Source organism: Sciurus vulgaris, assembly GCF_902686455.1.
Source record: "Sciurus vulgaris genome assembly, chromosome: 7".
Lineage (NCBI taxonomy): Eukaryota > Metazoa > Chordata > Mammalia > Rodentia > Sciuridae > Sciurus > Sciurus vulgaris.
Window position 1 is genome coordinate 9,061,896 of NC_136467.1, and position 24,575 is coordinate 9,086,470.

Here is a 24,575-nt window from a genome sequence, read left to right on the forward strand (position 1 = left end):
TGGCGGATGTGTTGGAAGCCAAAGGAGCGAACAGAGCATCTTCGCCTTTAAACTCCTCGCGTGGGTTACTCAGGATGGCGCTTGCTGGATCATGTTGCTCTTCGATTCCACATCACAATACATAGCCCAGGCCTCCACTTGACACATTTCAAAGTAAATCACAGCATCTGTGTCCTGTCCCCAAAATAAAAATGCAGATCACTTGCTAGAGCTCTCTATATTTTGATGTAAAATTTAAGTACAGTGTAGTCTTCAGTGCTCATTTGCTGACAAATAAACATGTCTGTAAAATTCAAAATCCTGTCAAGGCATAGGAATATCATCACCCTCAGCTGCAGATTTGGAATTTAAATTATTCAACCATTCATTCCTTCATTTTTAAATCATTTCTTACTTTTTAAAAGTTTAAAAAATAGCATAGAAAATTCCCATATACCCTTTACCCAGCTTCCTCAAAACCACCGACATTGTATGTAACCATAGTCCCAAGTACCAAAATCAGGAAGTTGATGTGATTTAAATCTAAATATATCTTCTCTCCTGTCTCCTTTGATCTGAGATGGAATCTGCAGTCTTTCTCATGGCCTTATATATCTGAAGAGTACTGGCCACTAACTTTTTTTTTAATAGGAACCAGGGATTGAACTCAGAGTACTCAACCACTGAGCCACATCCCCAGCCCTATTTTGTATGTTATTTAGAGACAGGGTCTCACTGAGTTGCTTAGTGCCTCCTGTCGCTGAGGCTGACTTTGAACTCACAATCCTTCTGCCTCAGCCTCCTGAGCACTGGGATTACAGGTGTGCACCACAGTGCCTGGCTGACCACTGACTTTTTATAAAGTCCCCCAACTTGGATTTGCTGATGTTTGCTCCTTTTAAATTTGAGGCTTGCCCTTCTGTGCTGCCTCAGGGCCTCCTGTGAGTCCCCGATGGCACTGACCACAATCACTAGGTTTCTCCACTGTGGCTTCTGTCCTGGCTTTCACATCCAACAAGTGTATTTCAGGGAGACTCTGTGAAACTACGTAAATATCCTGATTCTTTGCTGTCTTCTATTCTAGCATCCATCTAAGAGACTTGTGTGAAATAGCTATTACGGTGGTATTTGAGAAATAGTAGTTATTAAAAAGCTCCTTTTTACAACTATTAGAATTCTACTGTGAGAAGCCAGTTTCTTTTCTCCATTTATTTACTCAGTTATTTCTATTAATACAAATTCCTGAATGTTTATCTTAGTCTTCGGGTTGTGATCTGCTGGTTGTAGTATTTACTGCGTGCCTGTAGGAGCCCCTTGCAGTTGGTATTCCCTCTCCTGTGACCTTCTCATTCTCTGAGAGCTTTCTTACCTCCTGGCACAAGACGCTCCAGCCCTGGAAACGGCCCTTTCTCCAAAGCCCTCCAGGTTGTTATTGGAGACTCCCACTTTTTTTTTTAATGTGTTGCCCGGCAGGGACACTTTCAATATAAATGCCGTAGCTGTCTTCTGGGTGGACCATGTTCGTATTCTTTATGTGATGTCTTAAAAAAGAAAAAGGAAAAGAAGTCCTTGTAGGCTTTCATTTTCCAACTGTGGTCTAGAATTAAAGGAAGCTGTTCATCTCAGAAGTGAGTCATGACTTTCATGTCGAGCCCTTGTCCCTCGACACGGCAGTTACGCTTATGAGTGGCTGTGGGTGGTTGTATGAGGTTCCAAAGTTTTCAAAGAACAGACTTTCCAGACACACCAGAAGGCAGAGGCTGGAGGCCCTAGGAGCCCAGCCTGGAAGGACAGATGCCCATCTGGCTCTGAGGCCCGAGTCTTTGGGGGGTGAGAAGCTCTTCTGGGAGACTGTGTAAAGGAGGAGCCAGAGAGCAGAGCCGGGCCTGTCAAGTCCCAGGAGCTGGGGAGGTGGCCTGGCCTGTGGCTGAGGAGTGGGCGGCAGCCATTGGTCTGGGGACGGTCTGGGGACGGGGCTGAAAAGCAGCAGCTGCCACCTGGTGTTCTCCCGCCTTTCCACGTCAGGAGGACGTGGCTGAAGACAGTGGCAAGACCAGGCCATAGCTTGAGTTCCACCCGCAACAATAAAGTATCCGAACAGACTCACCGTGAGACATCTTACCAGCGTGCGATCCTCTGAGACAGCCGTGACGAAGGATGTGTCCCAGAAAGCTGTGGCATGTAGACAGGGCCAGCGTCCTGCTGGGCTCCTGCAGGTGCACCACGGCTGCTGTGCCTGAGAAGCCACCTGTCAGGCTCGGAAGCCCGCGCAGCCTGCAGAGGACACCTGCTGCCTTAACCACGCTCTGCTGCCATCACGGCCTGCGTCACCTTCGGTCGGGCTCAAACCCGTTGGCAGGCAGTGAGCGCGCCCCACCCTGCTGTTGTCTGCTGAAAGTTAGGTTGTGGGAAGGGACAGTTTCATTGCAGGGTCTGAATGGTGTTTGGGTTTGTGGAGAGTCAGGTGGGAGGGGCGCGGTACCCGGGGGTCTGCAGGTCCTGTGGGTTTTTCTGGGTGTACTCATGAGACAGCCGGAGGTGGGCTCAGCGTTGGAACGAGAACGACATGCGAGGGCTCTTTGTGCCATTTCAGGGTCATCCTGGGAGTTGGACAGTGACACAGGGCAGTGTCTGTCCAGCGGGAGAACGGGCATCACTAGGAGCCTGACCCAAGGGCAGGCGACCCACCAGGCCCCAGGCCTGTGAGCAGGCAGCTGCTCTGAGGGCTTCCTGGGTTGAAAGCAGGACAGGCTCTTGGCCTGGCTGGTTTTCGTGAAGTGATAGCGCAGTGGCTTCATGACACAGAGGAGTCTGTGTGGCAGGGGAGACGGTGGGGGTGGGGGGTGGGGAGGGACCATCGGCCGACAGGCTGCCTCAGGTGGCTCTTGGGTGCCAAGTTAAGGGCTGAGTTCACATTGTGGACAACGGGAATGGGAATTGATGACAAACAGACAGAAGGAGAGGTGGGTGGGATGGAGGTGCAGGGACAAGGTCAGATGAGGGACCAGGAGGCCTGGGTAGGGCCTGAAGCTGATGCAGGATTACCAGTCCTGGGGAGTGGATCCTGTCAGTTGCCCCAGACAGAGATAAACTCTAAGAAGTGGGGGGCATGTCTGTCACAGACCAGGCCACATGCTGGGGCACGGGCTGGGTGGGCGAGTAGACGGTACCATGGCCACAGCCCCAGCCACGTGCCGGAGCATGGGCTGGGTGGGCGAGTAGACGGTACCATGGTCACAGCCCCGGCCACATGCCGGGACGCGGGCTAGGTGGGCAAGTACACGATCGTGTGTTATGCTCTGTGGACCAACTTGGGACCTCCTGAAACTGAGCTCGCAGAAGTCCAAACTAGATTGGCTAGCCCCCTGAAGTCCAGTCATGCACAGGCACATCCATCTAACCATCGCCTCTTCTATTTTTAACCTCAGGTTGACCCCAAAGATTGGCTTCCCTTGGAGTGAAATCAGGAACATCTCTTTCAATGACAAAAAGTTCGTCATTAAGCCCATCGACAAGAAAGCACCTGTAAGTTCAAATGGATTGTACCCTGGTTACAGTTCGTCATTCTGACAGCCAGGACAAGTTCTCTGGAGAACACCCAGATTTCTCTAGGTGCCACAGTGATGCCTGGAATTCCGTCATCGAAGGCCAGCATCCTGGGCTGTGACTGACCATTGCAGTGGGAGAGGTCCGTCAAAAGCTAGCTGGCTGTCACCCCTGAGTTTTCACTCTTCTCACAGAGAACAGGGCAGTTCTGAATCGTTGACCTTTGGTAAATGATGAAAATTTCTCCAAAAGCTGTGTTTCTGTCTGGGCACACTGGCTTGGGACGTGTTTGTGTTGGTGTGGAGAAGAACTGCCTGCCCCAGGCAGACCTGGGTGTGGACGTTGGGGAGGGGACTCTCACCAGCTTCTCGACCGGAGGGCAGGCAATTACCGCGATCTGAAGGGCCAGATTGTGGCTCTCAGAGCTCCTGAATTCCCCAAGTTAAAATCCCAAGTGTACCCAGAGCCTGCTGTTCCCCAGGATATGGGGATGGGGATAAAGATTTTGTCTTCTAATCAAAAACCTGATTCTTTAAAAAAAAAAAAAAAGAAAAAAAGAAAAAAGCCACTTGAAATCGTTACCCTCCTTAGAGCCTGCTCTCAATTTTACCAAAATCATAGATTGGGCAGGACTTTGTGTTCTCGTGTCCTGTTTGTTCCTTAATCACTGTATTAGCTTAGAGGTGGGCATGGGCCCTGGTCCAGACCCTGAATGTCTGTGGAGCCTCTTGGGAATGGACGTCGCTTAGCAGTGGCAAACCCACTTGGAACTTGATGTCGTGTTACTCTCTAATTACTTTTCCCCACATGAGTCGGTCGGGTGTCATTTAGAATTGGTAGGCCTTGACATCGTTTGTGAAAGTATTTCGCTCTTTATTGAATGTGTCCTGCTGTTTGTGAACTCCTGAGTCCTGCTCCGTGGGTATCTCGCAGTTCTTTAGAATCAAACCATTATTGAATACAGACTGTCGAGCTCCATAGTAACAGTTCACAGGAACATGCAGCCTCACCAGCCGAGGGTCACGGGGCCCCATGTTACATGAGCTGTGAGTTGGCGCAGGTGGAAGACCAAGAAAATCCTGAAGTTTCACAGAAGAGTGCTGGCTCCGCCGTTGGGAAGCTACTGAGTTTTGGAATTCAGCTGGCGGTAGGGCACAAGTTCTTACTGGGCTGGACCACTCCAGCGTTTAGCACGTGTGTGTGGTGTGTGTGCATTTTTAATTTGGTCTAAGTTTAGGTTTCAAAAAGCTGAATAACATTTTATAAGTATAAAACAGCAAGCAGAGGCGATGACTTTGCATCTGGTTGAGTCGGCACACAGACGTTCACTACAGAATGGCTCTCAGTGAAGCCTCGGTGACAAAGGGAAAGGCCTGTGGCCATGGCCCTCCGTGCCAGGCATCCAGGCCGTCAGCAGTCACAGCGAAGCCCACATTCACGGGGAGGAGAGGAATAGAAGGCAGGCAGATGCTGGCATCCTGGTGGTGATTACCGTGGTGCAGCTGTAGTGAAGAGGCAGGCTCCGCGGGTGGCGATGGGGCAGTGACCACATCGCACAGGTCAGGTGAGGGAGACCTCACTGGGGAGGCAGCATTTGCCTGGGGCGTTTGGGACCCTCCACACCTCACCAGGGCTGCCTAGCCTTAGTCTTTCGCTTTGGACAGAAGAAAGCCATATTTTCAAGTTTAAACCTTTATGTAAAATAGAGAAGAAACCCCAAGTCAAGGAGGCACAGGCCTCATCTAGTGTGACCTTGCGGAGGGCACCCACGCCCTAAGATTGTCTGCAAGGAACTCACAAAGCCTGCCCTCTGGAACCAGGCAGCTCCTTTTTTTATAAGCCAACTTCTGTCCTCTGCCAGGTAGCACAGGACAGTTAGCTGTGTCTGGGCTCAGGTAGGGCCTGCAGACCTGCCACCGCTCAGCAGCTTTTGAAGTGGCAAAGGATACCCGCCCACGCCAGATGAGGTGGCACACACCTGTAATCCCAGTGGAGGCTGAGGCAAGAGGACTGCAAGTTCAAGGCAGCCTGAGACACTGAACAAGACCTAAGTAACTTAGTGAGACCCTGTCTCAAAGGGCTGGGGATGTGGCTCAGTGGTCGAGCACCCCTGGGTTTAGTCGCCAGTACCCAAAAAAGAGAAAAAGAACATCTACCCAGCCTCCCACTCCATGCTTTCAGGGGCCCCGCTGACCAGGCATGCTGCCCCTGCCCACCCCAGGTCCTGGGGCCAGACGAGAGTGGAGACTGGCCTCTTGGCAGAGCTTCTGGAAGTCTTGTCAAGGTGGCTAACACCACCTTCTTTCCCTGGTCAGATCCCAGAGGTCTTGGGTCCCTTTTTGGGCACTCGTGCCTGTTGCCATTTTTAGGGCACAGGCTCTCTGCCAGCCGAGGAAGCTGCCCAGGCCTTGTCCTGTTGAGGTTTTGCATTAGGAGGCACGGTCCTGGGACGTGGACTGAGAAACCTTGAAGTGTGAGTTTTTATTTTTCACTGGAAGTCAAACTGGCTTCCCTCAAAGGCAGTGGGAGAAAGTCCCCCTCACCTGGCTCTCTCACCGCCTGGCAGCAGACCCTCAGAGTGTTTTCCAGTAGTTGCAGGACCTTTCTCCAGGGTGGGAGAGTTCCCCGTTCACCTGCAGCTGGACCCTAGAATCCCTCAAGGGTAGTTGCTGCTAATCCGCATCTCTTTGCAAATGCTCGTGAGTCACAGTGGGAAGCTGGTTGGGCAGTGTGCCCCGGAAGCCATAATGCAGGGTTTTCTCTTGTGTAATAAGAGATAGGTGGGTAATAAAAATTCCTGTTTCTCCCAGCTCTGGGCTCCTCCCTGGGAAACCCGATGACTTAATAACAAGTGTGTGAAACCCCGGGGAGCCCCACCCAGGAAGTTCAGGGGCTCTCACCCAGGCTTTCTGGAACCAGAGACTGAGGAGCTAGCCGAGCTCTTCCCGGGTGTTGGCTAGCTGGCGGGCTTGCTCTGCAGGCCTCTGATGTCACTGGGGCGTGTCACACTGCTGCTTGGTTTCATCCCCACCCCCTGTCCCAGACAGCCAGGATCTGGGTGTCAGGGGACCTGTGGCTCCGAGGACACTCACAGAGGCGTTTAGAAAACCTTTTGCAAGAGTCCCCAGACAGTGTGCCCTCTCTGAGCCCTGTTAACCGCCGCTGTCACCGCAGGAGCAAGGAATGGGAAGCAGGAGGGCCTGCCGCCCTCTCCCTGGGGCCTTGCAAGGTAGCAGGTCCAAAAAGGAGCTCAACTAGCATCAGGGTGGCCGCGGGGCAGGTCGGCCGACTTTCCTGGCGCCACGGCTGTTGCGAGTCCCCTGTGAAGAGGTTTGCTCTTCATGGCTCTTGATTAGGCACTGTTGGCCCCATTGCACGTTGATGCTGAGGCTGAGGGATGAGCGGCTTGGTCCGGTCGTGGCGCCCAGATGCGACTGTGGGCATCAGACAGCTGTCCACAGCAGACGCTGTGTGAACACCTGGGGAGAGGGCTGGGTGGACGCGGGTCCTGCTCCTGGGAGCTGATGGTGGGACGGGGAAAGATCCAGAACAAGTCGGTGGGGTGACGTGAGAGCATGTGGCAGCCACCTGCACCAGGTGTAGCAGGCACGAAAGCAGAGTTGGGTTTCTTGGGCAGGCGTGGACGGTGACGCTCTGAGCAGGAGGTGGCTCCTGAGTGTGAGGGAGTGCGCCCCGTGTGGCTGGGGGCCGTGGCGTTAGCTGCAAGGCACAGGCACCCAGAGCGAGGAGGGCAGGGCACTCCCAGGGTGGGAGGCAGAGGACAGAGGAAGCACAGAGGTCCAGGCAGCCCCAGCGAGAATGGGTGAGGGTGCATGCAGGCGGTGCTGTGGGACGGGAGAGGACAGACAGCAGAGGAGGCCCGAGAGCCAGGCCTCCCCTTGGAGAGCTGCACGGACAGATTTCAGTGTGTGCAGAGATGGGCACGCACGCCCCCCGGTGCACAGAAGCCACCAACATGGGCATACACGCGCACCAGACACACTCGCTGGACACACGCCCTCTCCTTGCTCCTGGTACTGAGAATGTACATTTCTGGCCCGTTTTCTGCCACACCTGCCCTTTAGGAAAGGTTCTGCATCTTCGCGAAGGGTGGGTGGGGAGCAGCCACGCGTGGCCTTCTCAGCCCGAGTCCTCCCGGTCTGTTTTGCAGGACTTTGTGTTCTATGCCCCCCGGCTGAGAATCAACAAGCGGATCCTGCAGCTCTGCATGGGCAACCACGAGCTGTACATGCGCCGCAGGAAGCCCGACACCATCGAGGTGCAGCAGATGAAGGCCCAGGCGCGGGAGGAGAAGCACCAGAAGCAGCTGGAGCGGTGAGCGGCAGAGGCCTCCTGGGGCAGGGGCCACGCTCCGCAGCTGGCCTGTCGGGTGACCCAGCCTAGTCCTGGGTAGTGCCTTGCGTGCTGCACAGCCAGCCCCAGCGTTAGCCCCGGGGGCAGGGTCCTGGCACGGAGCTTCCCTGGGAAGCGTTTACTCCGAAACCCAGCAGCTGGAAATGCCACCATATTTGCCAGCCTGGACCTGCCGGCGCCTTACACTCCTTGCGCCTCTTTTCCTCCCTCAACCAGGCAGCAGTTGGAAACTGAGAAGAAGAGGAGGGAGACTGTGGAGAGAGAGAAGGAGCAGATGCTGCGGGAGAAGGAAGAGCTGATGCTGCGCCTGCAGGACTACGAGCAGAAGACCAAGAAGGCCGAGAAAGGTCGGGCCTCTCGGCGCTCAGTGATCTGCCCACGGGGCAGGCACGCGGCTGAGGGGAACTTCCAGAGCATCTCTCTGTTTAACTTGGTACCCCAAACAGCCTGGTGACAGAGACATAACGTGGGTATTTAGATTAGAAAGTGACCCTGTACTTCATTCACTTCCATGCTCATTGTTCCTAATTTTCCCATAAGCCCTTGAGACGAGGAAGTGAGCAGCCAGCAGTTGCAGCCTGCCAGGGCAGAGTCGTGCTGATCTGCTCCCAGCCTTCTAGACTCCTCCACGGCTGTCTGTGAAGGCCAGACCCACTCAGCACAGCTCCGGTGGCTCAGAACGCAGCTTGGCTGTGACAGTCCGCCGTAATCTTGAGCCACATATCAGCCTGCCCGGGAGGGCATTTGGTGTGGCAAGGGAGATGCACGTTCAGCGAGTGTCCGGGGCGTGGGAGAGAGGGCCAAACTGAGGAGCGAGCTGCCACAGGCTCGGAGGTCAGACCCAGCCAGGGAGATGTCTGACCTCTCCGTAGTGGTTGCTAACTGTCTGGAGTGAGCCCGAGACCTCCCGCGGGCAGCTGGCCGCCTGGGATGCCATCCCGGCCTCGTGGTCCCAGGAGTGGCTTCTACCCAGATCTCCCTCCACCCACCCAAGTGGGAATGGAAGACTAGGGCTCTGGTCCCTGGCCTGGGGTTGAAACAGCTCTGGCTTCGTGTTCCCTGCAGAACTCAATGACCAGATCCAGAGAGCCCTCCAGCTGGAGGACGAGCGGAAGCGAGCCCAGGAGGAGGCCGAGCGCCTGGAGGCCGACCGCGTGGCTGCGCTCAGGGCCAAGGAAGAGCTGGAGAGACAGGCGGCCGATCAGATAAAGAGCCAGGAGCAGCTGGTAGGGATTGCCTGGGTTTCAAGGTGCTGAATTATAGAGAGGCTGCTTCTGAGGATTGAAAAAGTGACACCTGCCTTGTAATGACTTTCCTCTGGAGCTGTAATCGGATCTGCCGGAGGCCTGTAGCGGCCACCCGGGAGGGGCCTGGGGACTGCGGTCCTGCCCAGTCGGGGAAGTGGACACGAGGGTGGGGTCTGGAGCCCCACACAGGTGCCGGTCGGCGCAGCCGAGCCCTGCTGACCCCGGGGAGCGGGAGGGAGGCAGCCTCACTGCAGAGGCCCCAAAAGTGTGCGCGTGGGCTCGCGAGCGGGCCTGCAGAGGATTTCAGAGGCCGCTGGGCCACCTTCCCTTCCAGGCTGCGGAGCTCGCCGAGTACACCGCCAAGATCGCCCTCCTGGAGGAGGCGCGGCGGCGCAAGGAGGACGAGGTGGAAGAGTGGCAGCACCGGGTGAGTCATGGCTTCAGCTGGTGGGGGAGAGTCCAGCCTGACAGGCAGGTCGCCCCGGGAGCTCCTGGGGCACTTTGCTCTCCTTGGCCAGTAGCTGCGTGCTGCTGAAGCAGATCCCCGGGAGCAGGCTCAGCCGTACACCTGCGTGAACAGCCGTTGGGGTGACCCACTAATCCACTCCAGCACTTTGCCCCACCACCATCAGACACCCCTGATCAGGAACTAGTTCTAAGTCCAGGTATTTGGGACCCCTGTGACACTCACAGTGCCTGAAGTCAGACCTTCTGGAATATACTGCAGAGTTCTGTGAAAAGCACCTCGGAGGTCTCCAGACCAGAGTAAGAGCCCAGGCTTGGAGACTTGACCACGTGTCCAGGAAGTGGGGATGGCCTCCCCTCATAACCTTGGTTGCAGGTGGGGTGAGACCCACCTGTGAGCTCCAACTGCAGTCACAAGACCTGTGCAGAGCCTATGGTCCTCTTGCTCTGTAGGACAGCACGAGGTCTGGGTGTGGCTAAGGCCATGGGGGCTTTGGGAGACCCCCTCCCCTCTATCCTCCACCTGTGTCCACCTCTGGGACTGCCTCCTGGGGCCACCTGTAACCAGGTGCCTCCTGGCTGCTGCTCAGATGTTTTCCATTCCCCCATTCCTGCCCCCACCTGCTAGCAGAAGACTTCTTAGGTTTGGGGGGAAGGTGCTCATTATAAAGTAGTGAGAAAAGCTGGTGACAGGACAGGACAGACTGAGCGCACCCCCGGGAGCAGCTGGGTGGACTCAGGGTGATTGTAGGGAGGTGTCAATAAGCCGCCCACAAGGAGAGCAGAAGTGCGCATCAGAATGTCACCGTGCTGCTCTCCGGGACGTGGAAGACGTGGGTGTGGTTTTTGTGTGTGGTTGTTTTGTTTCCAGAAATATATACAGTGAGCCTTTATTAGGGTTATAGACAGAAAAAGAGAAACAGTACTTTAAGGAACTCCTAGCCTCCGGCACGTTGGTTCCTTCCCTGCTGTGGGAGTGGGAATGACTTGGGGAGCCCCCCACGTGGGCGCTTCTGCAGAGCCAAGCTTGTGCTACGCTGTTGAAGCTCCCGGGAAAGGGGAGGAGATTCCTGTGCTCCTCACCAGGACAGCACGCCTGCTTCTTAAGGAAGATGGTCCCAACGCAAGGGACGTGGGGGAGAAGCGCTCACCTAAGTATTTGCTTTCCAAAGGCCAAAGAAGCCCAGGACGACCTGGTGAAGACCAAGGAGGAGCTGCACCTGGTGATGACGGCGCCACCGCCCCCTCCGCCCCCTGTGTACGAGCCGGTGAGCTACCACGTGCAGGAGAGCCTGCAGGAGGAGGGCGCGGAGCCCATGGGCTACAGTGCCGAGCTCTGCAGCGAGGGCATCCTGGACGACCGCAACGAGGAGAAGCGGATCACAGAGGCCGAAAAGAACGAGCGTGTGCAGCGGCAGCTGCTGGTGAGCGCGGGCGGCAGGGCGAAGCAGGCGGGCGGGTTTCACACCAGGCCACCCGTGATTCATCCCCACCGCGACCCCTTCAGCCTTCCTGTGGGGTGGGAGATGTCACAGGGAGGACAGGCGCTGACTGACGCTGCTTCATGTTGCAGACCCTGAGCAACGAGTTGTCGCAGGCCAGGGATGAGAACAAGAGGACCCACAACGACATCATCCACAACGAGAACATGAGGCAGGGCCGGGACAAGTACAAGACCCTGCGGCAGATCCGCCAGGGCAACACCAAGCAGCGGATCGACGAGTTCGAGGCCATGTAGAGGCCAGGCCTGAGGGTCCCGGGCAGACATGTCACACTTGGCTCTATAGCACGCTAATCTAGAAGCCCCTCAACATGTTCCAGGTCCCTTAAAAAAAGCGGTCACCCAGCAGAAGTACTCTGGGTCAGGAACCAGCAGCAGCCTCTTGGTTTGTTTTTCCCAATCGTACGCTAGTGCCAAACAGGCCTGATTTTTATGAGAATGATCGAATTACCTCCTGTTTTATGCTTGGAGCAGGACTGAGGGAATTAAGGAAAGATTTCTGTAAAGTCTGAGTGACAAACCTCCTGCTGGCCTGTGATCCAAGGTGCAGTATCATTAAAGAGAACCACACGTGGCTTACAGCTGTGCCATACTTTTTCTGGTTTTGAAATGAGCTCCCATTGATTTGTTCTTGATTTCTGTGAAGGGTCCATCTCTGTATATTTGTTTGGAGGGGTGGAAATGATTTTGAAAATTGAGTCTACAGCACCCTCCCACATCCAGTGATTTCCTTTCTCCAGACATTGCATTCTGTGGGCAAAAATCTGCAGTGGTCATTCAGAATGAACCTCAGTACAGGAGGACTCTTCGGTAAACTTTGGTTTTTTTTCGCTTAACAGTTAGAATACACTGTTGGACTTTATTCTTAATTAATGATCAGCTTTAGAGTATAGTATTTATATATGTGATAATATGGGTTTGTAACATTAGTTTTAAAAAGGGAAAGTTTTGTTCTGTATATTTTGTTACCTTTTACAGAATAAAATAATTACATATAAAAAAACATGTAACCCCGGCCCTTGAACTGATGTGATGAGTTCAGTCATGAAGCTGATTACCTGCTGTAATCACACGTGTAAAAATGTCTTCTTGTGGCATTCTTCGTGCATGTACCTGCATTTTGATTTTCTAAGCTTGTTTGAAAAATACACAGAAATTCTAAGATCGTTGAGACTCCAGCCATGAAGGGACTCTGACCTATTCATATTCATCACGAGAACCTCTTTCTGACCGATTTCCATTCTCTGCCACATCCTTGAAAAGCTGTTAACACAACAGCTTTCACGAGCTGCTGGCTCTGCTCGTTCCTGGCCCTTCTGTGCACGTTTTGTCCTTTGGGTTGTCACATGCAGACGGATTCCACGCTGCAGACATGCAAAATAAAAGTTGCCTGAGGCAGTGTGCGGCAGTGGTGTCTGCTCCTGTGTGGGGGAGGGCCTGCCGGGACTCGCCTGGGTCTACACCCTCCATCCTGTGCCCTGTGGCCGGCTCACCTGTTCTGGGAAGTTTTCCACAGGAAGGGAAGGGGCACTGGATACGCACCAAGCTCATTTTTTCCCTCTGAAATGTGTGTAACAAAAGCCATGATTTTTCACTTTTGCCACACTGGGAGACAGGGGTGACTGCTGAATATTTATTGAAATATGACCAATTTCCACATCTCGGGAACACACGAGGCTTATGTAACATGGATGATTGCTGTTAAGCACACAGACATTGAGGGACATAACAATGACCACGTGGAGGCTGCATAGTCCGGGGGCCTGTGCAGCCATGATCACACCTGCCAGCTTTTGCAGGACGTCCAGTGCGGCCTGGAGCTGAGGCCTTCGCTCAGTGCAGGATGAGAGTCATATCCGTCCATAAGTTGGGGCTGGAGAGAACCTTCTGCCATTGCAGCCTTGACTGTGAACCAGGGTCTGCACCAACTGCATCCCCTTCTGACGGGAGAGAGGCGTTATCAGTGGGTGAGGGTGCCACCTCAGCCTTTCAGAATTTTAAAAACGAGGCCCAGCAAGAAGTATTTTCCCATCAACTGGAGACTCTGAAAATGCCAACTGCTGGTGGGTTTGGGACTCCTGACTATGTGCGGGGTGTAGCCTGTGCTGAGGCCTCAGAATGGAGGCCCTGACCTCCGGTGCCTTTCCCAGGTCTTAATGGAGGACGGTTCTGGTTTGGTGGCCGATTCTTCACTGTGGGTAGTCAACACCCTGATACAGGGACTGGATGGCAGGGTTGGATGTGTTCATGGAAGGGAGTTCCCTAGAGCAGAGCTTTGAACAGTGTCCCTTTGAAAAATTGTCCTTAATTACCTCTAGCGCTCAGCTGGACGTCGTCAGGACTGTGTGCAGGTGTTTGGGGTTGGCACTCTGTGGGGGGCACTGCTGGCAACCTGCAGGCAGGGGTGAGGCCTAGAACCCTCCCTCCCAGACAAGGGCTGCCCACACGCTGTGCCAGCAGCACCCCTGTGGGCAAGACTGAATCGTGTCCCCTGTTCCACTCCCAGTGAAGGACTTTCTGAATGGCCATTTGTTTGGGCTAAGATTTTTCCTTTAAGAAAATAATCCTCTTATGACTGACAACAGAAACAAAAGCAAATACTGTGCCTGGCCCATTTTGAGGCCCATGACTTGTTTCTTTAGCAGATCTAAATCTGATTTAAATTGCTGGAATACTTGGCTGTATTTTCGCTCCACCATAGAGTTAGACCTAGATGTGGGAGTTTCGATTTACGCCGAGTAGGCGATGCTACAGTCAGTTAAATCGCCACTATTAGGGAAGCATCTTCTCTTGGTCCCCCTGTAAGACACTCTCTAAGGACATAACAAAGCATTGGGAGACAGTCTGGGCCCATCAGGAATCAAGCAGACTTACTTGAACCAAGTCTGGCTCCCCCCAGCAAGCGGTCGCTCATTCCAAAGATGGCCTGGTCCCAGACAGTCAGTTCCAGGCTGGACTGCCTCAGCTGAGACCTGCTAACTCCATTGAACACGAAGGAGTGTTTCCACTGGGGGCAAGCTTGCTTCTTCAGCACCGGGGACCTCAGTCGCAGTTTCTGTTGATCCGGCAGAGTGAGACAGCTGAAGGAAAGACACACAGATGCTATGACGGCCCTCCCTCCGCGCAGCCTCTCGCCCGGCCTGGACCCCGCAAGCGCTGCTTCACTAAACCAGTTAGTGTGGGAATCACAAGACCTGGCTAGGATTGTCCAAGTTTCTTGTTCAGCTGGATGCTGCATCAGGTATTAAGGGTAAATTGGAATTCCGAGGCCATAGGGCCCTTACCGTAATCTGCTTACTGCCAATTGAAGGCATAGCTTATTAGAAGTGCCTCCCAGGGACCAGGGTGCTGTGTACATGTGACCTCACTGTATACTGTTATCAGCAAAACACGTTCAGAAAGGCTAAGTAACTTGGCCAAGGACATGCAGGAAGTGATGAGATTGGGACCCCAGGCTCGGTTCTGTCTTGACAAGGAGGAATCATTTTCACCCTGTCTGTGACTGGGGATTTAGTATTTCAGTGTGACATTCAGTGGTGTTTGCTTTACTTTTAGAGATCCCAGCACACCTGCACTGACTGACTGAAAGGTGGAAAGTCACCCACATGACAGTTAATCCAGGGGGCGGTGTTAAACTAAGGAAATATTTGCTGAACGCACTTCTTTCTTCTCAGACTTGATTTCAATTGAAACTGATTTACTGATATAACAGGAACCAACAAGCTTTGGGTCTCGGGTTAAAATGTACTATCCCAAAATGAGTCTCAGCGTGCCCAAATCCCCTGAGTTGTGGAAATCAGGGCCCTTCATACGTGCCGTTGGATTTTCATAGGAAAGCTAAGGCAAGATGAATTTAAAATGGCTTATATTTCTGGTGTTTCCTCCAGGTTCTAGGAATATACCGTGTGTACACTAGATAACCAGTATTTGGTTGCACCTCATACCTACCCTTTAACAAATGAGTTTAAGGTACCATCTGACCGCACGGGTAAGTTCTTGGCGCCCAGCACTACCAAACAGAGTTGACCATTAAGTGATGGCTGATCTGTCCCTGGAAGAAAGCCAGTTCCTCTGTCAAGCCCACTTCTCTAGATGCTTTTCAGTCCCAACACCCCCAAACTGAGCTCAACAAGAGCAGTGTTACAGAATCCAGACAGGGAAGAGCAGGCAGGAAGAGGCACGCTTCCCCAGAAGGCTCTACGGGCCCTGCCCACATGCTAAGTGGCCAGCACAGGGACAGGAAAGCTAAATCTTCAGTGAGGCAGAAGCTCAGCGCGTACACTGGAGCCCAGAGAAAGATGTGGAGGTTTTGGTGTGGCTGTAGCCAGTGGATTTGGGGAAACCTGGAGCCCCAACCTGTTTCAGGGAGGTAGAGGTGACCATAGGGTGTCTGCCACTGGTCTGCTGGTGGCCCAGGGAGCTCAGAAGCAAATTTCTTCCCACCAAATAGTCATTGCACGGTGGAAATGTGCATGGACCCTGTCTACTTTGCCCACCCTCAACCTCACAAGTTCAACCTCCTAAGGGCCCTACAGGACCTGTCCTTGGTCCACATCACTTACAGGCAGCAGTTGCCCCTCAGACTTGCAGGTACCAGCACCTTGAGTATTGTTCTGAAGTCAGACTCCTGACACATGTTGTCAGGTGGCCCCTCTTCCAGAGGGGCTATGGTTTCACCAGAGACTGTCCAGTCTGCCCATTGGGAGGAGGGAGGCCTTGGGGATAGTGACAAAGGAATGCTCGAGGGCTGAGGCCACCTACCTTCTAGAGTCTCCTGGAGTTTTCTGGGTCCTGCAGGGAGGACAAGTTTGGCCCGAACAGCAAGTTCTCCATTATTCTGAGGAACGCTGTCTTCGTATTTCTCAGTCTGGGGACACAAAAGGCAGAGCCCAGACAATTCCCCCAGACCTTCCGCACTCCTGCTGTCTTGGCTCTGCCTAGATGTCTCCACCTCTCACCCCTGCAAAGCCTCTCCAGCCCAGGAGAGCCCAGGGATGGAGTGTCATGTCCGTGGTGGACTGGCCATCCCCCCATCCATGGGGACTTGACCTGCCACCCTCTCCACTCTCAGGATGGAGAAGAACAGCTCCACCTCCCCAGAAAGCCAGAGACAGATGTGCCTGAGAAAACAGGCCTACAGAAACAGGACAGTCCTAAGAAAACCTGGACACAACCTGAATTTGAAAAGAGTAAATAAAATAAAATCCCTCCCAGCGGTTCTACCCGGGGCAGTGAGGTTCCAGGCCACCTTTCATGCCCAGGTCAGCTGCAGGCCCTGGAGACTCAGTGCTCAACACCACAGGGTGACTCTCCAAGCTGTGGGTACCCCCTTGTCCTGACCCCTGCCAGGGATAATACTCTGCCTACAGAGGTGACTTCTCTGGTCGTGATTTTGCCAGAGAAGAGGTGACCCTGAGATCAGTGATCTTTCACCCGGTGGTGGGAGAGTGTACGGGGGGTGAGGTCTGGGTCTAGACAGTCCCTGTGCCTAGCCTCTCCCACCAGCAGTGAGAAGCAGCCCCCACAGTAACCGTGAGGGCTCAGGACTCCTGGCACGGCGTGGGCCAGCCTCCATCTGTGACAAAGCATCTCTTCTTGGCCCCTGGTGCCAGTGGAGAAATGACCTCTGTCACCCCCAGCACCTAGAAACCAGGCGCCAACCCCAGGGTCCCTCCTGCTGGAGCCCTGGGAACAGACCTGTGAGCAGACGTTCAACATGCAGCGTGGGGGTGCCAACCCACTCGCTGGCACCCGGAGGACACCTTTGAGCTTGGCGCTCTGCTCCCGGTCTGCCTGTCAAAGGCTCAGTTTGACTACCTTGGCGGCCTTAGGCCAGACCCTTGTGCCCCATGCTGGCACAGAGACACTCCAGGCCTTGCCTGCAAGCTGACAATAGAGGAGTGGGGTGCGGGGAGTGCAGGCCTATCCTCGGAAAGTGACCTCACAGTGGTGGTGCTGGACACTCGGTCCCAAACAGGCCTCACCTTGGCCCGGAGCGGATACCAGCGGAAAGACTGTGTTGCTCTGTCTTCAAAGTCCCATGTGGCCAGCGGAACCATTACTTCTCCAAGGAACACCCTCCTGGCGAGTGTGCCCAGGTGCCACACAGAGACCTGCAGCTGCCGGGTCGCCAGCTGGGCAGCCTCCACCTGATACTGCAGGGCAGAGTAGAGATGGTCAGCCAGGCTCCCAGCCCGCCTCCAGGGCCCATCAGCCTCTCCCACAGCTGAGCCCCGGGATCTGGCTGCCGCCCGTCTCCATGGTCAGGATGGCTGCCTGCAGTCAGGCCAGGTAGACCCCTCTTCCTCAAGACTCCCCCCACTCCCCAGGTGCCCTGGGCTCTCAACCCTCCTGCCACCCCCGGTTCCCCACCCCTGATTCTCAGGACAAGACAAGAAGGAAAGTCCTCATCCAGTTCAAGTCTTCAGGAAATCAAGCTGAGACCACCAAGGCAGGACCTGGACGTGGACCTGGCTGACACTGTAGCCAACCAGGCCCAAAACTACCAAAAATAGGACTATGATTTCTTAGAACTATGAAGTATGGAGGCTGGGGGCCTGGCTCCCTAGTGGAGCGCCTGCCTAGTGTGCCCAAGGCCTGGGTTTGATCCTCAGCACTGCAAAAACTAAAAAATGAAAGTGGAAATACCAAGTGTGAGCCTCAACCCCTCAGGTTTGCCCAGACAGACAGTGCACACGATGGCACACGGGCCAGTGGCACCTCAGCGCTCCATCACCCGCTTTTTTTTTGCAGCTCACAGCACAGGAGGACCGGAGGCCCTGCACCTGTTCACAGGCTGCCACAATGTGTGGCCAGCTCCGCCTCAGTCCCAGGCCTTGCGTGAAGCCTAGGAGCTGGATTTTTCCCAGAGTGAGGACGAGTCAAAGTCACTGATCCCTCACTCACAGGCTTCTCAGGCGCCCAGGTCTTCAGTTTTCACACACATCCTGTGAGGTCAGTGTCACTTATCACCATGTGACCTTGAAGACACAGGAACCTAGGAATTCCCTGAGTCTCCCATGGCCTGGAGGCCATCCATGGTGGCCAGCACTGTCACCTACTGTGTCCAGCCTGGGCTGTCACTGCTGGCCCTGCCTGGTGCCGCCCCCACCGCAGCACTTGCTGGGATGTGACTCTCGACCCATCAGGACCCTCCAGGCAGGACACTCAGGGCCACTGAAATCAGATGTGCAGGGGCTGGTTTGGGTCCGGTCTCCTCTCATCTACCCTCAGCCACTTTTCCCTCTCAGGGATGACAGACATCAGCCAGAACCAAAGTGCAGTCACCTCTCCCCCGCCTCCCCACAGGGAAGGGAGGCGGGCGCCGGCCCTGGCCTGTCCCGTCGTCCTTTTCTTCCTGCTGGGATTGCTGTGGGCATGGGGTCAGGAGCTCTGGTGCCACGCTCCTCTCCGGGGCCCGGGGCTGGTTTCCCAGGCTTTCCCTCAGGTCCCAGGCCCGTTTCTGACCTTGCCCACATTCCTGGCTCTGTCTGGGGACTTTGGATTAACCTGCCTGCTCCTGCCATGCTCCCTGCCCAATCAGTTGACCCCAGACCTCTCCTGTACCTGCCTCCCCCTGAGAAATACAGCTCCTCCAAGGAGGGTCAGGAGGCCACGGAAAGGCCATGGACAGGTCCCTCCCCTGTGGCCACCCTCCTGGAGGCAACTCCCTAATCTCCACTGCTCTGTGACATTCACTCCGCAGCCCCTCCCCGACGCTCAGGCCTGCTCTTCTCTGGGTCCTCACCTACTGGTCACACCGTCTGATAAGCAGGGCAGCTTCCTCCTGGTGACTGAATCTGCTTTGTCAAGTAAGATTTTCCATCGTCCTGTGGTCCACAGACCTGACAAGCTGACCCCAAGATCCCTACCTACTCCACACATTCTGGCCTATAAGGAGCTTCAGAAAACAGAAGCCACCCAGACCTGTGTCTCAGCTTGTCCTTCCCAGGTCCCCATTTCAAGGATTGCAAAGAGGACAGGAGTCTCCCTGGAGTCCAGAGGGCTGCCCAAAGTACACTCTAACCAGGAAACTTCAGGATCAGTTTCTGGATCTTCAGCTTTTCACATGCACTTAGTCAAACTGGCTGGAGATGCCCTGGAGGCTGTTATCTTCCCAGCCTTCCTGGTGGCCTGCCCTGGGCGCTCCAACCTCCTGGGAGCCCGACCAAGGGGTACCTTGAAATGCTGGTTTCCCCAAGGTTTTTAATGATTTATCGGCCCCCCAGGCCCCACATTGTTTCTGTGTTATGTGAATTTATTTAAGAATAAATCTGGTCTGTGTTGGGATCCTCTGAATTTAGATGGAAACTTTTCAAACATATCTGGATAGTTTCCCAGGACTACAAAATATTCGCAATAGACTGGATGAAACCCTTGAGTAAATGGAATTTTAAATTCTGTATGTAATTAGAATAAGGTAAATAAAACTTTTTAAATTGACCCATGTAATTAAATATTTATCTAAAATAGTCCTCATTTCATATACCACTGTCTAGCACAAAAGACCTTATTAAACTTATGATGAGACATTGAAAATACCAACTTAAATGTGTGAGGTAGCACAGAGTTTTGAAAAGTCCCTGCAGGCATGGGACTCAGCGGGTGGTCTGCACCCAGGCCTGGCCAGAGGCCTGGCTTGGGGAGCAGAGCTTACTGGGACAGAGGCGTTGCAGGTCCCACACACACCTGCTGAGACAGAATCTGCAACTTAAAAACAAAAAATTCTGGGGATTTTTATGCACGTGCATTTTGAGGACCACCATCCATCCCAACTTCAAGCTAAGCCTTTAAGTACTCCCAAAGTCTCAGCTTCCCTAATGTCTCCCTCAGTGTAGATATAAAGCATCAAGCGCTTGGCTACCACAGGGGGCCCAGCAAACAATGACTGTTATTATTTAATGAACTTGGCACTCTGTGCCATCTGCCCGGATGGCCCCTGGCTTGCAGTTCACAGATGCTCCTGCTTGCCAAGGAGGAAAACAAAAGCCTCTCCTTTTGCCAGTGTGAGATGGCAGGACTTCTGGTCTGCCCAGTCCTGGCTGGGGTGTCCCCCAGGTCTAGGCTGCCCGTCTGGCTGGGGTTCCCACAGTTGGCTCTCTGCATGGGCCTACACTCTGCCTCTTCACCCCCAATCAGAGAATGAGGTCTCAGTTCTGTCCTAAGAAATCATATGTCTTTCCATCAAAGAAAGTGAGAACCCAAACAATTCCTTTATAATTTTTTTCATAAAATAAGAAGAAAACAGGGTTTTGGGATATTACAATAAGGAAGCATTCCCTACAAAGGTAGTAGTAACTTAGTCATTTGATTTTCAGGGCCTCTGCTTGAAAATGCCCTATAGTCATACAAATTCAATAAGACAATCCAATTTCTAAGCCACTCTGTGCCCAGATATGGCCTGAGACATAGAGGCAATCAGATTCTTTCTCCCCATTTTCTTAGAAATCATTAATCAGAAGTCCTTCTCAAGTCTGGCAGACTCTGCACTTCTCCTGTTCAAAGGCTGAAATCTATTTTCAGCCAACCTGCCACTGATTGACAGAGCCACAGAGAAATGTATAGGTGTCTGCACTTGTGTTTAACTGATTCAAGGGTTTAAAGAGCCACTCTCTGGACTCTGACCCATGAGCACAGCCTGGGATAGGGAGGACACAGCAGGAATGTACTCATCCACAAGTACCTTCAGGGTCTCCTGAAAGGTCGGGTCCAGTGTGTTCTTTTGGACTCCAGTCTTGCGTTTTCCCTGAGAGGACCTGTCGGGCAGCAGATAGGTCTTTACATACCTAGTGGCCAAATGCAGAAGGACAAAGTGAGGTTCTGCCTGGGTGAGCAGAATTCAGAGGAGCAAAGTCCACATGTCAGCCTTTTCTTTACCCTGCTTCCAGCTGGATTTTGAATTGCTAGAAAGGACTCAGGGACCAGGACTGACAGAAACAATGTTAGCGCTGAGTGTACAGCTGCTGAGTCACAAGGTTTTGGCCACATGTTGTCTGTATGATCCTCCAGAATATTCCTGGGCAGGGGGCTGGAGCTCTCCCTGCATTGCTCATTCCCTGCTCCTGGAACCCCACAGCTCCTCCTTGCCTGCCATTTAATGAGGACCATGAAACCAGATTCTCCAATCTGCCTGGACGTCCAGGCCGTGTGCCAGCTTCGCCCTCTGCACCTCCACCTGCATTATCCTCTGACCCACACAGCTAAAGTGGAAATGGAAAGTTCATGACTCATGGGCTCCTCAAAGACGGCACTCCTCTGACTGCTGAGGCAGTTTGTGAACTTTTACATCAACAGGATCATGTACATACATTCTTCTGTAACTTGTTTTCCCTCTCCATATGTTTGAGATCCACCCACGTTGCTGTGCGTTCATTTCTATTCCTACACGTTGTTCCGTTGCACGAATGTGCTACAGATCACTTATCCTCCTGAGGAACCTTTGTCTTAGTCTTACTTTTTGCTGTTATAAACAATTCTGCTATGACCATTCCATGGTGCACACGTGTGAGAGTATCTCTAGTCACAAAACCAGAAGTGACAGGTAATGTGCTTCCCCACACACCCACCCTACTGCTAGGGGTGGAAGCCAGGGCCCTGGGCATGCTGGGGGAGTACTCTACCACTGAACTACTCCCCCAACCAGCATGTGCATTTTCAATTTCAGTAAATTATGCCAAATTACTAATTTGATTTCTTTAAAACATATAGGACTCTTTAAGCTTTCTATTTCATTTCCTGTCAAGCTTGAGCAATTTGTGTTTTTAAAGAAATACGCCTATTCCATCTCAGTTGTTCAGTTTTACATAATACCCTCTACTTATTCTTCAATGGAGAAGCTCTGCCACAATGTCTCTTTTCTTTCCTGATGTTGGTATGTGTATATTCTCTTTTTAAAAACACTCTTGATAAAATTTACCTCAGTGTTTAACAATTTTACTGATTTTTTTTTTCAAAGAATTAACATTTGGGCTCATCAATTTGTCTCTACTATTTTCTGTTTCATTGATTTCTTTTTCTTTTTGGTGGGTTGGGACCAAGGATTGAACTCAGGGGCACTCAACCACTAAGCCACATCCCCAGGCCTATTTTGTATTTTATTTAGAGACAGAGTCTCACTGAGTTGCTTAGCATCTCGCCATTGATGAGCCTGGCTTTGAATTTGTGATCCTCTTGTCTCAACCTCCCGAGTTGCTTGGATTACAGGCATGAGCCACCATGTCTGGCTTCATTGATATGTGTGTGTGTGTGTGTGTGTGTGTGTGTGTGTGTGTGTGTGTGTGTGTGTGTTGTGCTGGGGATTGAACCCAGGGCCTTGTGCATGTGAGGCAAGCACTCTATCAACTGAGCTATACCCTCGTCTGGCTTCATTGATTTCTGATCTTTACTATTTCCATCCTTTAGAATTAATTTGTTCTTTTTGTTCTAGCATTCTAAATTGAAGGTTTAAATGATTCACTTTTAATCTTTATTCTTTTTAATAGAAGTACTGTTTTAACTGCATTCCTCAAATTTTGAAATGTAAAAAAGTCAGGGGACATTTTGGAACATTTTGGCATATTCCTTTAGGTGTATGGTTTAAGTAGAAGGATAATAGAAGTTATAGACAAGAAATATAAGGGAGATGGTTATGGAGAAACTTATTGCTATAGAAATTTGTACTAATTTTCTTCTGACACTGAGAAACTACTGAAGGTTTCAGAAGAGAAGAAGTTTGATTAGATCAGCAATCCATTTCTTTTCCCATTGTGTCTCCCTACCTGGTAATTGAAACAGTTTGCCAACACTTTTCCATGTGAGAAGACAGAAAGGCATAACTAAGGTCCTTGTCTTAGGCCATATAGAGAAAATCAATTCTAGTTCTAATGTGAAAAACAGTTCTGCAGAAGAATGTATTCATAACTTCAGGTGGCATGGAATTCTACAGATAGAAGGACACTCACCTACCAAAAATGATATTTTTTTTGTTTTTATATACATATATATATTATGTATGTGCTGGGGACAGACCCCAGACCCCAGTGTGTGCATGCTAAGCACACACCCTACCACTAAGCTACACCCAGCCACCCTAAAGCAGAGATTTTAACAGAAAAGATATATAAATATAATATCAAAATCTCTACCAAAAGAAATCATCACAAATAAATTAGAAAATATGTAATAGCTGAGATAACATATATAAAATAAGGCTGGCTGTGGTAAAGCAGGCCTATAATCCCAACTACTGGGGAGGCTGAGGCAGGAGGATCACAAGTTTGAGAATAGCCTCAGGAACTTAGTGAGACTCTGCCTCAAAATAAAAAATAAAATGGGCTAGGAATGTATCTCAGTGGTAGAGAATTCCTGGGTTCAATCCCCAGTACCAGAACAAAAACAAACACACAAAAAAGTAACATACATATAATCAATGAAAAGCTTCTAAAACTTATTCAAAATAGCTTTTCAAAACTATTTTCCTGCTAGGCATGGTGGCATGTCTATAATCCTAGCTATTTGGGAGGCAGAGGCAGGAGGATCACAAATTTGAGACCAGCCTCGGCCACTCAGCAAGACCCTGACTCACAATAAAATAAAAAGGGCTGGAGATGTAGCTAAGTGGTAGCATTTGCTGTGTACTTTGCATGTGGGAGGCCCCAGGTTCAGTCCCCAGCACCACACACACACACACACACACACACACACACACACACAATTACATGCACACACAATTTTCTTATAAATAAATAAGAAAACGACAAACCAATAGAAAAATGGACAAAAGGTATGAACAGCATGTTCCCAGAAGGAGAGCTGGGTGTGTGTGAAGCTACTCGTCTTTGTTAGTCATCAGGGAAACACATGTTTAAATAATAGCAATATGCTTCTTATCTATTAATTGGGAAAATCAATCTGTTTATGAATTGTGTGAGCCACAATTCATTTTTTAAATTTTGTTTTTCCTATATGGAAAGTCAAACTTCCTGACACTGAAATCCACCTTTCCCCTTGATTGGTACCAGTCCCTTGCTATAGACTGGACATTTATGTGCCCCTAAAATTCAAATTGAAACTTAATCCCAAATGTAATGGCAGTTAGAGACGGAGCCAGGGAAGGCGACCAGGTGTGAGGCAGCCCTGGTGAACAGATGGATCTGTCTTTTATAAAAGAGTCCTCAGCAGGCTGCCTCACCCCTTCTTCCCTGTGATGACAGAAGCTGATGTCACAAACCAGGAAGCCCATCCTCACCAGACACAAACAGGTCAGCACCAAGGACTCCCCACCATCTGAAACCATGAGAAATTAACTCTGCTGTTGGAAGGCCATTCTGTCTACAGTCTGCGACAGCAGACGGAGTGGTCTCAGACCCCCCCTTGACCATATACGTTTCTACGTATTCAACGGTGGATGGCTAGACTTCTGATTCTGCTCCACTGAACCACTTGCTTATCTTTGCATCGATACCTTAGTTTGAATTACTACAGCT

General features: G+C 51.9%; 2 protein-coding genes across 5 annotated transcripts in view; one reads left to right on the forward strand and one right to left on the reverse strand.

Moving 5' to 3' along the window:
• The window catches only part of EZR (ezrin), a 43,467-nt gene extending 31,352 nt beyond the window's left edge, over positions 1-12,115 (forward strand). Inside the window, exons 8-14 of the mRNA XM_079146773.1 lie at positions 3,408-3,504; positions 7,697-7,860; positions 8,116-8,246; positions 8,965-9,125; positions 9,481-9,573; positions 10,784-11,035; positions 11,185-12,115. Of these exons, the coding sequence (XP_079002899.1) occupies positions 3,408-3,504; positions 7,697-7,860; positions 8,116-8,246; positions 8,965-9,125; positions 9,481-9,573; positions 10,784-11,035; positions 11,185-11,349 (1,063 nt within the window). The 3' untranslated portion in view covers positions 11,350-12,115. The remainder of the gene's footprint in view (positions 1-3,407; positions 3,505-7,696; positions 7,861-8,115; positions 8,247-8,964; positions 9,126-9,480; positions 9,574-10,783; positions 11,036-11,184) is intronic.
• Positions 11,929-24,575, reverse strand: part of SYTL3 (synaptotagmin like 3) — a gene marked incomplete at its 3' end in the record, with an annotated part of 92,435 nt that continues 79,788 nt past the window's right edge. For 3 of the 4 annotated variants that reach the window (XM_079146770.1, XM_079146771.1, XM_079146769.1), the window contains 6 exons: positions 20,795-20,897; positions 17,097-17,267; positions 15,874-15,979; positions 15,061-15,163; positions 13,987-14,192; positions 11,929-13,052 (listed from right to left, as the gene is read on the reverse strand). In XM_079146770.1, the coding sequence (XP_079002896.1) occupies positions 12,946-13,052; positions 13,987-14,192; positions 15,061-15,163; positions 15,874-15,979; positions 17,097-17,267; positions 20,795-20,897 (796 nt within the window). Of the gene's footprint in view, positions 13,053-13,986; positions 14,193-15,056; positions 15,164-15,873; positions 15,980-17,096; positions 17,268-20,794; positions 20,898-24,575 lie in introns of those variants that run through there. The other variant, XM_079146772.1, reaches the window with a different exon arrangement.